The sequence below is a fragment of the Pteropus vampyrus genome, unplaced genomic scaffold (assembly GCF_000151845.1).
Source record: "Pteropus vampyrus isolate Shadow unplaced genomic scaffold, Pvam_2.0 Scaffold262, whole genome shotgun sequence".
NCBI classification, from domain to species: Eukaryota; Metazoa; Chordata; class Mammalia; order Chiroptera; family Pteropodidae; genus Pteropus; species Pteropus vampyrus.
Window position 1 is genome coordinate 1377231 of NW_011889043.1, and position 11622 is coordinate 1388852.

The 11622-nt window shown below is 37.4% G+C and overlaps 1 protein-coding gene and 1 pseudogene across 1 annotated transcript in view; both read right to left on the reverse strand.

The window, feature by feature from the left end:
* IQGAP2 (IQ motif containing GTPase activating protein 2) overlaps positions 1–11622 on the reverse strand; it is a 266860-nt gene that overhangs the window by 22861 nt on the left and 232377 nt on the right. Inside the window, exons 23-29 of the mRNA XM_023520410.1 lie at positions 10415–10578; positions 8136–8360; positions 6766–6906; positions 6327–6411; positions 5683–5915; positions 3519–3671; positions 2389–2440 (exon numbers count right to left, since the gene is read on the reverse strand). Of these exons, the coding sequence (XP_023376178.1) occupies positions 2389–2440; positions 3519–3671; positions 5683–5915; positions 6327–6411; positions 6766–6906; positions 8136–8360; positions 10415–10578 (1053 nt within the window). The remainder of the gene's footprint in view (positions 1–2388; positions 2441–3518; positions 3672–5682; positions 5916–6326; positions 6412–6765; positions 6907–8135; positions 8361–10414; positions 10579–11622) is intronic.
* On the reverse strand, positions 13–3505 carry LOC111729460 (annotated as a pseudogene).

Here is an 11622-nt window from a genome sequence, read left to right on the forward strand (position 1 = left end):
TACAGTGGAAAATTTTTATATTTAGAATAAGCCAGTTGGACTCAGTTTAGATGATCCCAATCTTACTGGCAACATCCAAAGCATCGTAGTCGGGAGCCAGACAAACATATGCCTTCTTCTCTACATCAGGCCTGATCAGGGTGTTGACTTTGGTCACGTCAACGTCATAGAGCTTCTTCGCAGCCTATCTCACTTGATGCTTGTTGGCCTTGACATCCACAATGAACATGAGTGTATTGTTTCTTCTGTCTTCTTCATGGCTGACCCAGTAGTCAGGGAGGGGGGACTTGATGATGGCATATTGGTCAAGCTTGTTTCTCCAGGGGGCGCTCTTCCGAGAATATTCGGGTTGCCTTCGGAGCCGCAGTGGCTTGGGCCGTCAGAAGGTGGGTGACATGCATATCTTCTGTTTTCCTTTTGTGGCTGTAGACCCCTTCAGCATTGCTGTCTTTGCCTTCAAAGCCTTTGCTTTGGCTTCAGCTTTAGGAGGTGCAGGGGCTTCCTTCTTTGCCTTTGGCGCCATATTTGTGAACAAAAGCACTTACCATATATATTATTTGCAAATATTTTCTCCATTCTGTAGGCTGCCTTTTCACTCTATTGATCATGTTCTTTCATGTACAGTTGTCCGTTTTTAAATTCGATTATTTGTCTTGTTGAGTTGTAAGTTTTCTTTGTATATTCTGGCTTCAAGTCTTTTATCAGATATATTATTTGCAATTATTTTCTCGCATTCCCTTGGTTATATTTTCAATTTCTTGATGACACTGTCTATACCACAAAAGTTTTTAATTTTGATGAGGTCCAATTTATCTATTTTTTTTTGTTGTTGCTTTTGCATTTGGTCACAGCTAAGAAACCACTGTGTAGTCCAAGGTGACAAAGATCTACTACATTTTCTTCTAAGAGTTTTATACTTTTAGTCCTTACATTTAGATTTCTGATCCATTTTGAATTCATTTTTGTGTAAGGTTGAAGGAAGGGGTCCAACTTCATTTTCGGCATGGGGATTTCCAGTTGCCCCAGCACCATTTGTTGAAAAGACTATTATTTTCCCAATCAACAGTTTTAGCCCCTTGTTGAAAAAGAATTGACCATAACTTTGAAAGTTTATTTCTAGTTTCTCAGTTCCATCCCTTTGATTGGTATGTCTATCCTTAGGCCAGTACCACACTGCCTTGGTTACTTCCTTTTCCATTCTCTTTTAGTCTTTAAGATTAGTAGAGAGAGTATGTGTTCAATGTTGAGTTTTCCTTAACATTCCCAGACACATGCTAAATGGGTTTTAAGAAAGGGAGAGGAGGCCTCAAGATGCTTAGCTTCAAGGAAGCAACTATTCAGTTTTCATATTTATTTACTTTTAACGTTTCCATTTATTGCAAGGCATGTTAGTTTTTCCACTACAGTGAGAGCTATTTTGTTTTAAAGCAAAAATATACACTTTTTTTTTTTTAAAGGAGAGTTGATTTAAAGAAAGACATATATATAGGAGAGGTGATATAAAGGACATAATGAAATCTGGAAGGGTCATACACTGGATAATTTGGGGACGGGGAGAAGGTAGTCAGAGATAAGAATAAAATAAGCAAGATGGATAAATTTATGTTCCTGTCCTCTGCAGAAATAAGACAGCTAATCTGGCTGTTGTCTCTAGAAAGGGAGAGCCAGCTTCTCCCCTTTATTCTGATAATTACAGAACATTAAACTGTCTGAAAATGTCTCATTAAAGAGCTTATTTTGAGGTTCCACATATTCCTTAGAGAACAAGGGCCAAGTATGTGGCCATGGGCTTGGCATGTCGTGCTGTCATGCTTGTGTCTGCATGGACACCTCTTCACTTGAGACAGACAGTAAACAAGATAGTCTTCCTCTGCAATTATATTACTCTCATGTTATTACATCTGCTTCCAACCTAACACATGAAAGAATTCCAAATCACTCAGGCTACGTTTCCCAGGATTGGATTCTGTTTTCAATTTTTGTTAACAAAAGGAACAGACTATTTCTCCTTAAACAGTAACAGTCTAAATTAATGCAATAACATTTTCTCTCTGTTGTCCGTGGGAAAAAATTCTCTCATTCTAAAAAAAACTCCCAGCACTTTTCTGCATAAGGATATCGCCCTCAGCAAATGTGCAGACAACATGTGGACATTTTCTTTGAGATGGATACTCTACCACAGAAATGGACGAATGGGTTATTGTCCAAATATGAATGAGTCTACTTGCTTGTTAGAGTTATTTTTGCAAATGATACACTGATAGATATGTTTTCTTTGTGATTTGGGATGTTTCTATATGGAGAAAAGAAGTATACATTATTTGTGTAATCAACCAACTCATTCCTTCAGCTGGTCATTCAGACGTGCCTTTGTCTAGCGTCACCCACAATACCCGTGGAGAGCTCGTTGCAAATGTTGAGGAGGTTCCCTGTTCCAACTCTGAAAGAGGAAAATCAAAAGTAGATCTATCTTTCTTCCAAACTTGCAGTCAAGCTTTAGTTTCTTAGAAGAACTTAATAAAAACTGAAATTTTGAGCAGCTAATGTTGCCACTTGTTATATATCTCAAGTGATGGGGGAAGGGGTAAGACCTTTGAGAAGAGTGTATTTGTTAGGCTTTCCCCCCAGTTGAGTGTGTGTATCTTCCGAAGTTGAGTGCATCTTTAATCCAGGGCTTCTTGACTTTTTTTTTGTGTATATCTGAATCACCTGGGATCTTGTTAGAATGAAGGTTTTAATTTGAAAGGTCTGGGGCACGTTTCACACCCATTTCCAGGACTTGACTTGGAGTAGTAAGGTCTAAAAGTATTCTTGAAACGGTTACCTTTTAAGAACCTAGATTTTTTCAGGAAACAAGTTCTAACTGGTTTTAAAAAACAAGCAAACAAACAAAAACTCTCCCAATGCTTAGCCACTCTTTTTACTTTAAATAATTGAAAAGCCATCTAAAGTGTCCCAATGCCAAGCAAATTGCCCTGCCCCCCCAAAACGCTTAATACATGCAATGGCTCATGGTGGTGATATCTGCATGAGAACCAAATGGAGACATTATAACACAGCACAGACTGAAACTGCCAGCTTCTAATAGAATGGGGTTTTCAGAACAGTAGAAGTGAGTCTTTGTAAGAGGCTATTGTTGGATGTGGGTATTTTCTCTTCCCTGACCTTAAGCAGCCTGTTTATTTCCTCTACATCCAAACATTAGAATAGAAAAAACATTCTCGTTTTCCCAGAAAATTACAGGAAAAGCTGAGAGGATTCCTGAAAGGGAGAGAGGCCGGCCCCCTGCTCAGGGCTTAAACTGCATGTGCATCATCTGACTTTGTAAATGGGTCATGGAAAAAGTAAACTTTTCTTGTTTGGGAGGAGTTTTGCTAATGCATAAGAGTCAGGGATAGATAATCAAAGGTTTCTTAGGATTAAGAATATGAGTATCAGCAAAGCTTATAGTAAGCCCTGTAGAGAGACTAAGCATTTTCAAGAAACAGGCATCTGAACCATGAGTCCGTTGCTAAGACCCTTCTCCAACCCCACTTACTGAATGTGTGCTGATGATTTCTTCAATTGAAATGTAAATGACTGGTTTGCTGACTGTCACCACATCTGTGTATTTATCCATATTAAACTTTTCTTCTGGCTCAGGGACATTACATGCTTCTTTGAAATATTTCCTAACAAAGAAAAAAAAGTCTTAAGACAGTCAAATAGGTGAGTTAAACAGCTTCATAAACAGTGAGGAAATCCTGAATGATGGCAAGCTCTTTGTTCTTTACCCCAAACTTTGAGGGGACTTGTTATAGCACCTTGTAGGCTGGTTCCTAACTGTGGAAGCTAAGTCTATGTTTCTGGATGTTGGACCCAGCTCCTTGGAAAGGAATGGAGAAAGTAGTAATGGCCTTACGAGTGATTCGATATAATCAAATTATGGGCAAGTCATTAAAAAAAAATTTTTTTAAATGGCCCCTGAAATTTACACAAAAATGTCGACTGATATTCCTTGATATTTCTGGAGAAAACAATCTAAAAAACAATCACATTTCCTACTTTAAATGGCATAAGCTCCTTGGCTTTCAACAACCTAACAACCCTTCAGAGCTTCTGTTACTAATTTGACAAAAATTTGAGTTAAGCCTACTCTAGTCTTTGTTGACCTAAACAACAGTTGCTGGCTGATGGTAAGACTTAAAGATAGACACATAAATGTGTACAATGGTCCATCCTCTAGGATTCAGACTCTAAGAAGTCTGCTATTTTAAGCTATAGTTAGATCAGGAAAGCCAGCCATGCTGTGATCATGGCTTAGGAGAGGACATTTGCACAGGGAGAGTAGGTATCACATTTTATAAAGTTGTAAATGTTTCGTATGCCTCAAATCATCCTTCGTATATCTCCTAAGGGTGGCCATGGCTTATATGTCAGAAGTGATCTCTACCTTCTCACCCTAAGGCCAGGGGTTAAATGGCAGGCATCCATGCTCGGGTTGGGGAGGAGCATATTCCCACATGACAATTGCTCTTATGCACTTTTTTGGCTATAATTTTTCATGGATTGCTGAGGTACACAAAGGATAAATAAGTGGAAGAGGAAAAAAAGATGAATTTAAGAGGTGAGGGGTGGCTTTTGGTTTTGTTTCTTTTTAAATGAGGAAGAGTTGGGGACATAGATGGTTGATAGGAATAATCTGAGGAAAAAAGTAGTAAAGGGAGGCTGTAATAGCAGATAAGAGCTTGCAGGAAAATGGATATTACTTTTTTAGTCAGTGAGAAAACCTAAAATTAGCAGCTTGAGAAATCGAAATTTCCTGTAGTTAGAGGACTTGGGGGATTTTTTTTCACAAGAGGCCATAAATTCCAGATAGAGATTAATAATCATAAGCTCTCTTTGTCAGTAGATAAATCACTAATCCAGAAGAAAACTGAGGAATGAGAAATTATCATTTTTCAAGTGAGGAGTGAAAGAGGCCACATTTATGTTATACTTCTATGATCTACTGACTGAATGGCAGACAAGAGAAAAAATGAATGCCCTGATGAACATGCTTCCTCAGAGAGCGTCAGGGTGAGTGGCTCTTCCTGCTAGACTCACTGCTTTCATGGTCCTCTGGAATGATTACTGAAATGCTTTGGAAATGCATTAAATGTCAGTAGACTTCAGTCTTACACGAATAATTAGTAAAGGTTTGAGAACAGAACAACATAACCACACACATGATCCCCAACAAATATAAAAGCTGGATCTTCCTAACCTTTCAAAACCGAACACTCAGTTTTCTACTATTGTTTGATGCAGATAAAGCAAGTTTTTCCTGATTGGACAAGTTCTTCAAAACAAAACCAAACAAAATCTCTTCTTAAGTTTAACAAAGTAAAAATCAGCTATTTTGATTTTTTAAATTCTAAGTACTGTAAGCATGTAGCGTACCAACAAGAACAAATATTTCATCTTATCTACAGCAGAAATCATACATATGGGGACGATTCAATGTAACAGTGGCACTGGGGGTGGCGTTGGGATGGAGAACACCAGACAGAAGTAACCTCCTTTCTCTTTCCTCATAGAAGAAATGTGTGGAGCCGTTTGAGGTTCCTGTCCCTCATCCCCAACTCCTCATCTGGGCATAGAACCTACACTATTCTTCTCCACCATCTTGCATGTTTCTCCAAAAGTAATGACCCCTCTCACCTGAACTTTTGATATGTCTCTGATAAATAATTGTTTGTTGATGAGAGATGCTCATTTTCTCCTTCAAACAACTTGTTAGAGGCTGCGTGCTGAAGGACCTTGGCCACCGATCCCAAGTTTCTTCTTTGGTCAGAATTTATCTGGCCTCCGGCTGTCATGTCGATAATATCAAAGCCATCCGGAGCTACAATAGTTGGGTTCATGTACCGATAGTACAGGAGGTTTCCGACAATCTGAAGTGATGCAGAAGAAAAGACTGTTTTTAAGAGAGAAAATTCAAGGGTTTGGGTTTTTTATTAGAGTAAATATTAATTGACATTTCCCAAGAAAGCAAATTATTTTGACCCGAATCCTAACAAGGAATTAAATAAAGGTAGTGAATATAATCACACATTACTAACATAGTTTAAAAATTATTTTTGGTGAAAAATATTCTCTTGCCCCCAAAATGTTCTAACATAAAGAATCTCAATAATGTGTAAGATCTCCAGCATAATCAATAATCTTGACAGCCATTAGAAATAGAAGACCTGCAGCTTATTATAAATTGCCATGCAAGGAAAAAATCTTACAAAATGGTGTGTTGGTAATTTTGGTTCATATCCCCAAGAGAAGTTATGGTGAAATTACCCTTGAAAATCTACCTTTAATAGCTCATCTTCTGTTGCATCGGGAAATTTCTCATGGATCGAATTCTTCAGTACTTTGGCTATATACCTCAATCCATAACTACATGTAAAACAGATGACAAAAGAAAATCATGGAAAAGGCTAAGTGAGGAAGAAACACACAGCAATTGTTTCAGTCAACTAAAGCTGAGCATTTTCCTAAAAATCAAACATAAAATGAGATGGTAACAGAATCACAGGACTTCCACAGATGATAGTAACTGAGTACTGGTTTGTACTATTCCCTCCTTGGAGAATAGTTATGAATTTAAAATGCAAATGTAGGCAAATGTTTAAAATAGCAAACACAAGATGAGAGAAAACGCCTATCTTCACTACTGGAGTTTATCTTACTTATGTAGTATTTCAAGAACTTCCAGCAAAGAATGTTAAAGTTGCTACATATACAACTTACGGCAGTAGATCAAGGGAAGAAATGATGGAATTTAGGACTTTGTCGGTGACCCTTCTCAGGTTCTCAGTGGATGCCTCCAATTTATTTTGTACTTCTGGGTATGTTAGAGCTTGTTCTGTGGTCACGTCGTAAGGCAGATTGCTAAAAACACAACAAAGGTTTTCAATTTTATGAAGCTTAGATACAAGTATTTGTGTCCTTGCCAAGTTGGTTCTACATTCAAGCTCTGTATAGTGAACTGGACTTTGCCCACTGACTCCAATGACAAAATATTTAAGTGAGAGGAGGCCTCACGGGCCTAGACAGTACCCTCTGCCACTAGCAGAGCAAGGGAAATCTAGGTCTCTGAGCTCATCTGGCAAAACAACTAGCAGACCCATGTAACACAGACCCGGCTAACTTTTTTTCTCCCTTAAAAAAAATTATAAAAAGTGGTATATTCTTTACAGAAAAAATAGCATATATGCACACACAAAAAAAATGCAGACTCATAGATAACCACTTTTCATATCTTGGTCCATAATTTTCTGGGTTTTCCTCTATACATGTGTATATACAGACCTCACACAATCATGGGTGTAATGTTGTAATGCAGTTTATGTATACACACATCCCATACAGATCCTACGTGTGTGTGTGCGTGTGCGTGTGCGTGTGTGTGTGTGTGTGTGTGTGGTGTGTATACATGCATATCTTTTTAAAGAAAATGGGTTATGGTACTTAACTGCAAATGAAAACTATATTATGAACTTTTTCCACACCAGTAAATATATTTCTATTTTTTAAATAGTTACTATTCCCCATTATGTGTTTTACAAATGTTTATCTAACAAATTCTTCAAAGCTAAATATTTTGACTTTTCCCAACTTTTGCTATTACAAACAGTGCTGTGACGACTACCCATGAAATTCTCTGTGCGTCTTAATGATTTCACAAGGCATCCTTTTGCAGGAAAACACCACCTAGAACAAGCCAGTCCCCCCTGTCTTGTTGATGCTTACACGTTAAAGTTACTCACTTAGTAAATCTAAAAAAGCTTGTATTGTCAGATGAAGAGAAAGTGCACATCATTTCTAAGTCTAGGTTAGAAACACACAAAGAATAACCAAGAGAGAGAATTATAAAAGTTGTGGCTGTGGGGATCAACTGGTATTGATATTTGACAATATCAAGTACTATCAAGATGAGCAAGAGTCCAAGAATGTGACCTGCATGATATGTTAAAGGGAGGTAACATCTCGGATTGAAAATGAATTTTGAACAGTAAACTTTGTTTTAACAGAGCTTAAGAGAGTTTAAGAATATATATATATATATAAATACACATGTAAAAATGATGATGAAACCAATTTCTTCCCGGCTTTGTTACCTGGCTTCTCCAGTCTGTGTTTCTAGTTGATTCACCCAAGCCTTGTACACCTCTACAGGGTTCGTGTTGATGATCAGGGACTTGTCATCAATGATCTCTTTCACCACTGGAGCCAGAAGCTGGCGCAGAGTGTTCTGTCCGCGGGCACCTCTGTTGAAGTTGACGACCATCTTGATGACTGTGGGATTACCAGTAACGATGTCTTGTACCTGGTCCACCTTGGATCTAAAAAAGCCCAAACCAAAACAAAATGGCTTCCCTTTATGGTTAGAATTTAAAACAGACAGTGTGTCTTCTCTCTAGCAAGCAAGGGCTTCGTGGGGCTATATTTTTCTCCACTGAAGATCAAAGATGATGTGATTTAAAAGGAAGCTATCATTTGTAAGATGAGTGTTTCTTGAGAAATTTAAGGATTTCAAAATAAGTTCTCAGCCTTAATTTCAATCTAGAAGGCAGGAATGAACCGAAAATGGACCAAGACTAATACTGGATGACATTGCACAAGTATTTTACTCCCATCTAGTTACCAAATTTCAAAAAAACATTTCTGATCCAATGAACTATCTCCACTTCTTCAAGTCCCATTCAAATTCTATGCAATGTGCTATATCACACGGCTGAGAGAACTCCTCTTGACTTCTGTTTGCCAACTCCTATGACCTTCCCTCTTTCCTTTTCCTTTCACCTCTGTGTAACCTTTCACCCGCCTCCCACTTGACTACTGTTCTCCTTTTTCCACCTGCTTTCCCTTTAGGGTCTGAGAGTGCCATATTCTGGTCCTTACCTTACCTAGTTGTTCACTGTGTTTCTTTTGCAGTCTCCTCTCCCCACATTTTAATTCTTTTCCTTCACTTTCTACATGCTCTCCCCTCAGATCTCACTCACATGCACAACTTCAATGACCATCTCTCTAGAACCTATCCTCTGATCTCAATGTCTAATCCCTTTCTCTTTCCTGGGAGCTAGTCTTCAATTTCCAGTTTTCTGCTGGATGTTTTCACCCACATGTTTTACTTAGTGTGTTACAAATTCAAACTATCTTTTTCCTTCTCATTTCATCATTTCTCTGACCTGTGTAGCTCCAATTCATCCTGTTCATATACAGCCAGCAGATCAATCTTCTAAAAACCCAATGTGGTCTTATCAGTATAAACGTCTCAAAAACCTTCACGGCTTCCTGGAAAGTAAAAGGAGCCTCAGCACTTGGGCCTGTCCTCTCAGTGCCTCCCATGATCTGGCCCAACCTATCTTTCCAGCTTCATTTCCTGGTAGTCACTAATTAAATCAACTTTTGGCTACACTAATCTACTTCTTTTTCTTGTACCTTAGCCCATGCTATTTCGATCATCATTGTGCTTTATTTCTCTTTCCCATTTATTCTTATAAAACTATAGATATTCTTTAAGGTTCTGGGCCAACTACCTCCTCTTCCATCAAATCATTATCAGTTGATAGGGGCAGGGTGAAAAAGGCGAAAGGATGAAGAAGTATAAATTAGTAGTTACAAAACAGTCATAGGGATATGGAGTACAGCATAGAGAATGTGGGCAATAAAAAAAACTTTATCAATTGATCTAACTGGAACTTTTCTTTCTATCCCTCTGATCTGTTACACTATGTGTATCATTCATTTAGTTCTTACCTTATTCCACTGCATAGCATTACTATTTCTCAGAAATCCTACTTCTCGTGCTGGCTTATAGATACCCTGATGTCAGGGGTACCTGGCTAATTTGCTTCAGAGACCTATAGGAACTAACATAGCTTCAAGTATCTAGAAGTCAGGAAGGCAGTTAAGGTCCATCTAATTGGCATTTCTCACATATTTTTTCTGGTCCATTCATTATAGCTACCTATACTTTTTTTTTTTTTTAATTAACTGAGTCAGAAAATAAATTATTAAAAAAAACCTTGAGTTCCAACAAGAAGGGAAGGCTATTTAGCAGAGATCCTTATTCTCATTCATTTACAGCTTTATTACTCACAGAATTTTAATTAAGCTAAATTTTCTCACTGACTTTCAAAAGGCTTTTTGTTTTCAGTTGTATAGTTGCAAAATCGAAAGTTAGTTTAGCATTAGAAAAGGTATCACTGCTGGGAGAAAGTTGTACCTGAAATATCTAAAACAATGTAGAAATTTCTCAAGAAACATGATATATTTTAATAGGTATGAATAACTTATGACAATCATTTAAAATTATTTTAGTAAATCAGAGATAGCCACCACTAACAAAAGGATCTGTCCATTGGTATTTTTACATATATGTTTATATACATACTTTATTTCTTCCTCCAGAGCAGTTTTAAAAAGCTTGAGGAGTAGATATTCTTCTCGTTGATTGGAAGCGTAATTGTATAGTGTGAAAATAACAGTATCCATAAATTTAGTAGACTTGTTCTGTGGCATCTGGAAAATCAGCTTAGCCAGATATAAAGGATTGGTCTAAAATGAAAGGGTAAAGAAGGAAAGAAACCCCACAAAACTATACGTTAATATATTATTAAATCAGAGAAGTACCCAGCTCCCTGCTCTTCAATGACTTAAAATGTATATAGCATATAGAAGAGTATCTGGCACAAAATACCACTTTAAAGGGTTATCAGCTAATATTAACACTATACTATAGAAAATTATATTAGAAAGTTACAATAGGATTTAAATTTTATATACTAAGTGATATATTTAATGAAATATAATTATATTGCATATAATTTTGAGCCACATGTTAATATTTTGAGCCACATGTTAATATTTATTGTTGAGACACAGAAGAGAGAAGGGTTAGCCAATAGAATCTGGTGTTTGAACAGACTGGCAGGCCTGGACCAAGGGCTCAGCTAAATAGACTGTCCTAGAGGGAGTGATGAATGAATAGAAGAAAACATATCTCATAGTCTGAGAAAGCTAAAAAAAAAAAAAAGATGGTTACATGTGGAAACAGTGGGATGGTGATGATGATTTACAAGCCATGAGGATGTAGGAGTGAGGTAGGGAGGCTAAAGAGAGAGATGAAGGTGAGGATAATTGATGGGTGAAAATGCCACAAGAAACTGACAAGAAAAAAAAAAGACGACTTAAAAAGTAACAGGAATTTAAAAAAAATTGAAATGAAGCCCTGAAGGCTTAGTTGAGGATGAAGTCCATGAGACGTAGCACCAGTCTTCATAGTGATGTGATTTTTCTCCAGTAGCTACAGCAAGCAGATGGAGGTTAGCAGAGAAAAAAATGGTATTTAGGTTATAGAGAAATTTAATACTTCTACTCTTCATCTCTGTTCTGATGAGGAAAGAAAAATTTCCATACATGGAAACTAGTGCTCATGTAACATATAGTCAGGTCTCTGTATCCTCAGGTTCTCCATCCATGGATTCAACCACTCACAGATCAAAAATATTCAGGAAAAAGTTACGTCGTTGCTGATGTGTACCATGTAGTTAGGCTGTACCTATTCTGAACATGTACAGATTTTTTTCTTGTCCTTATTTC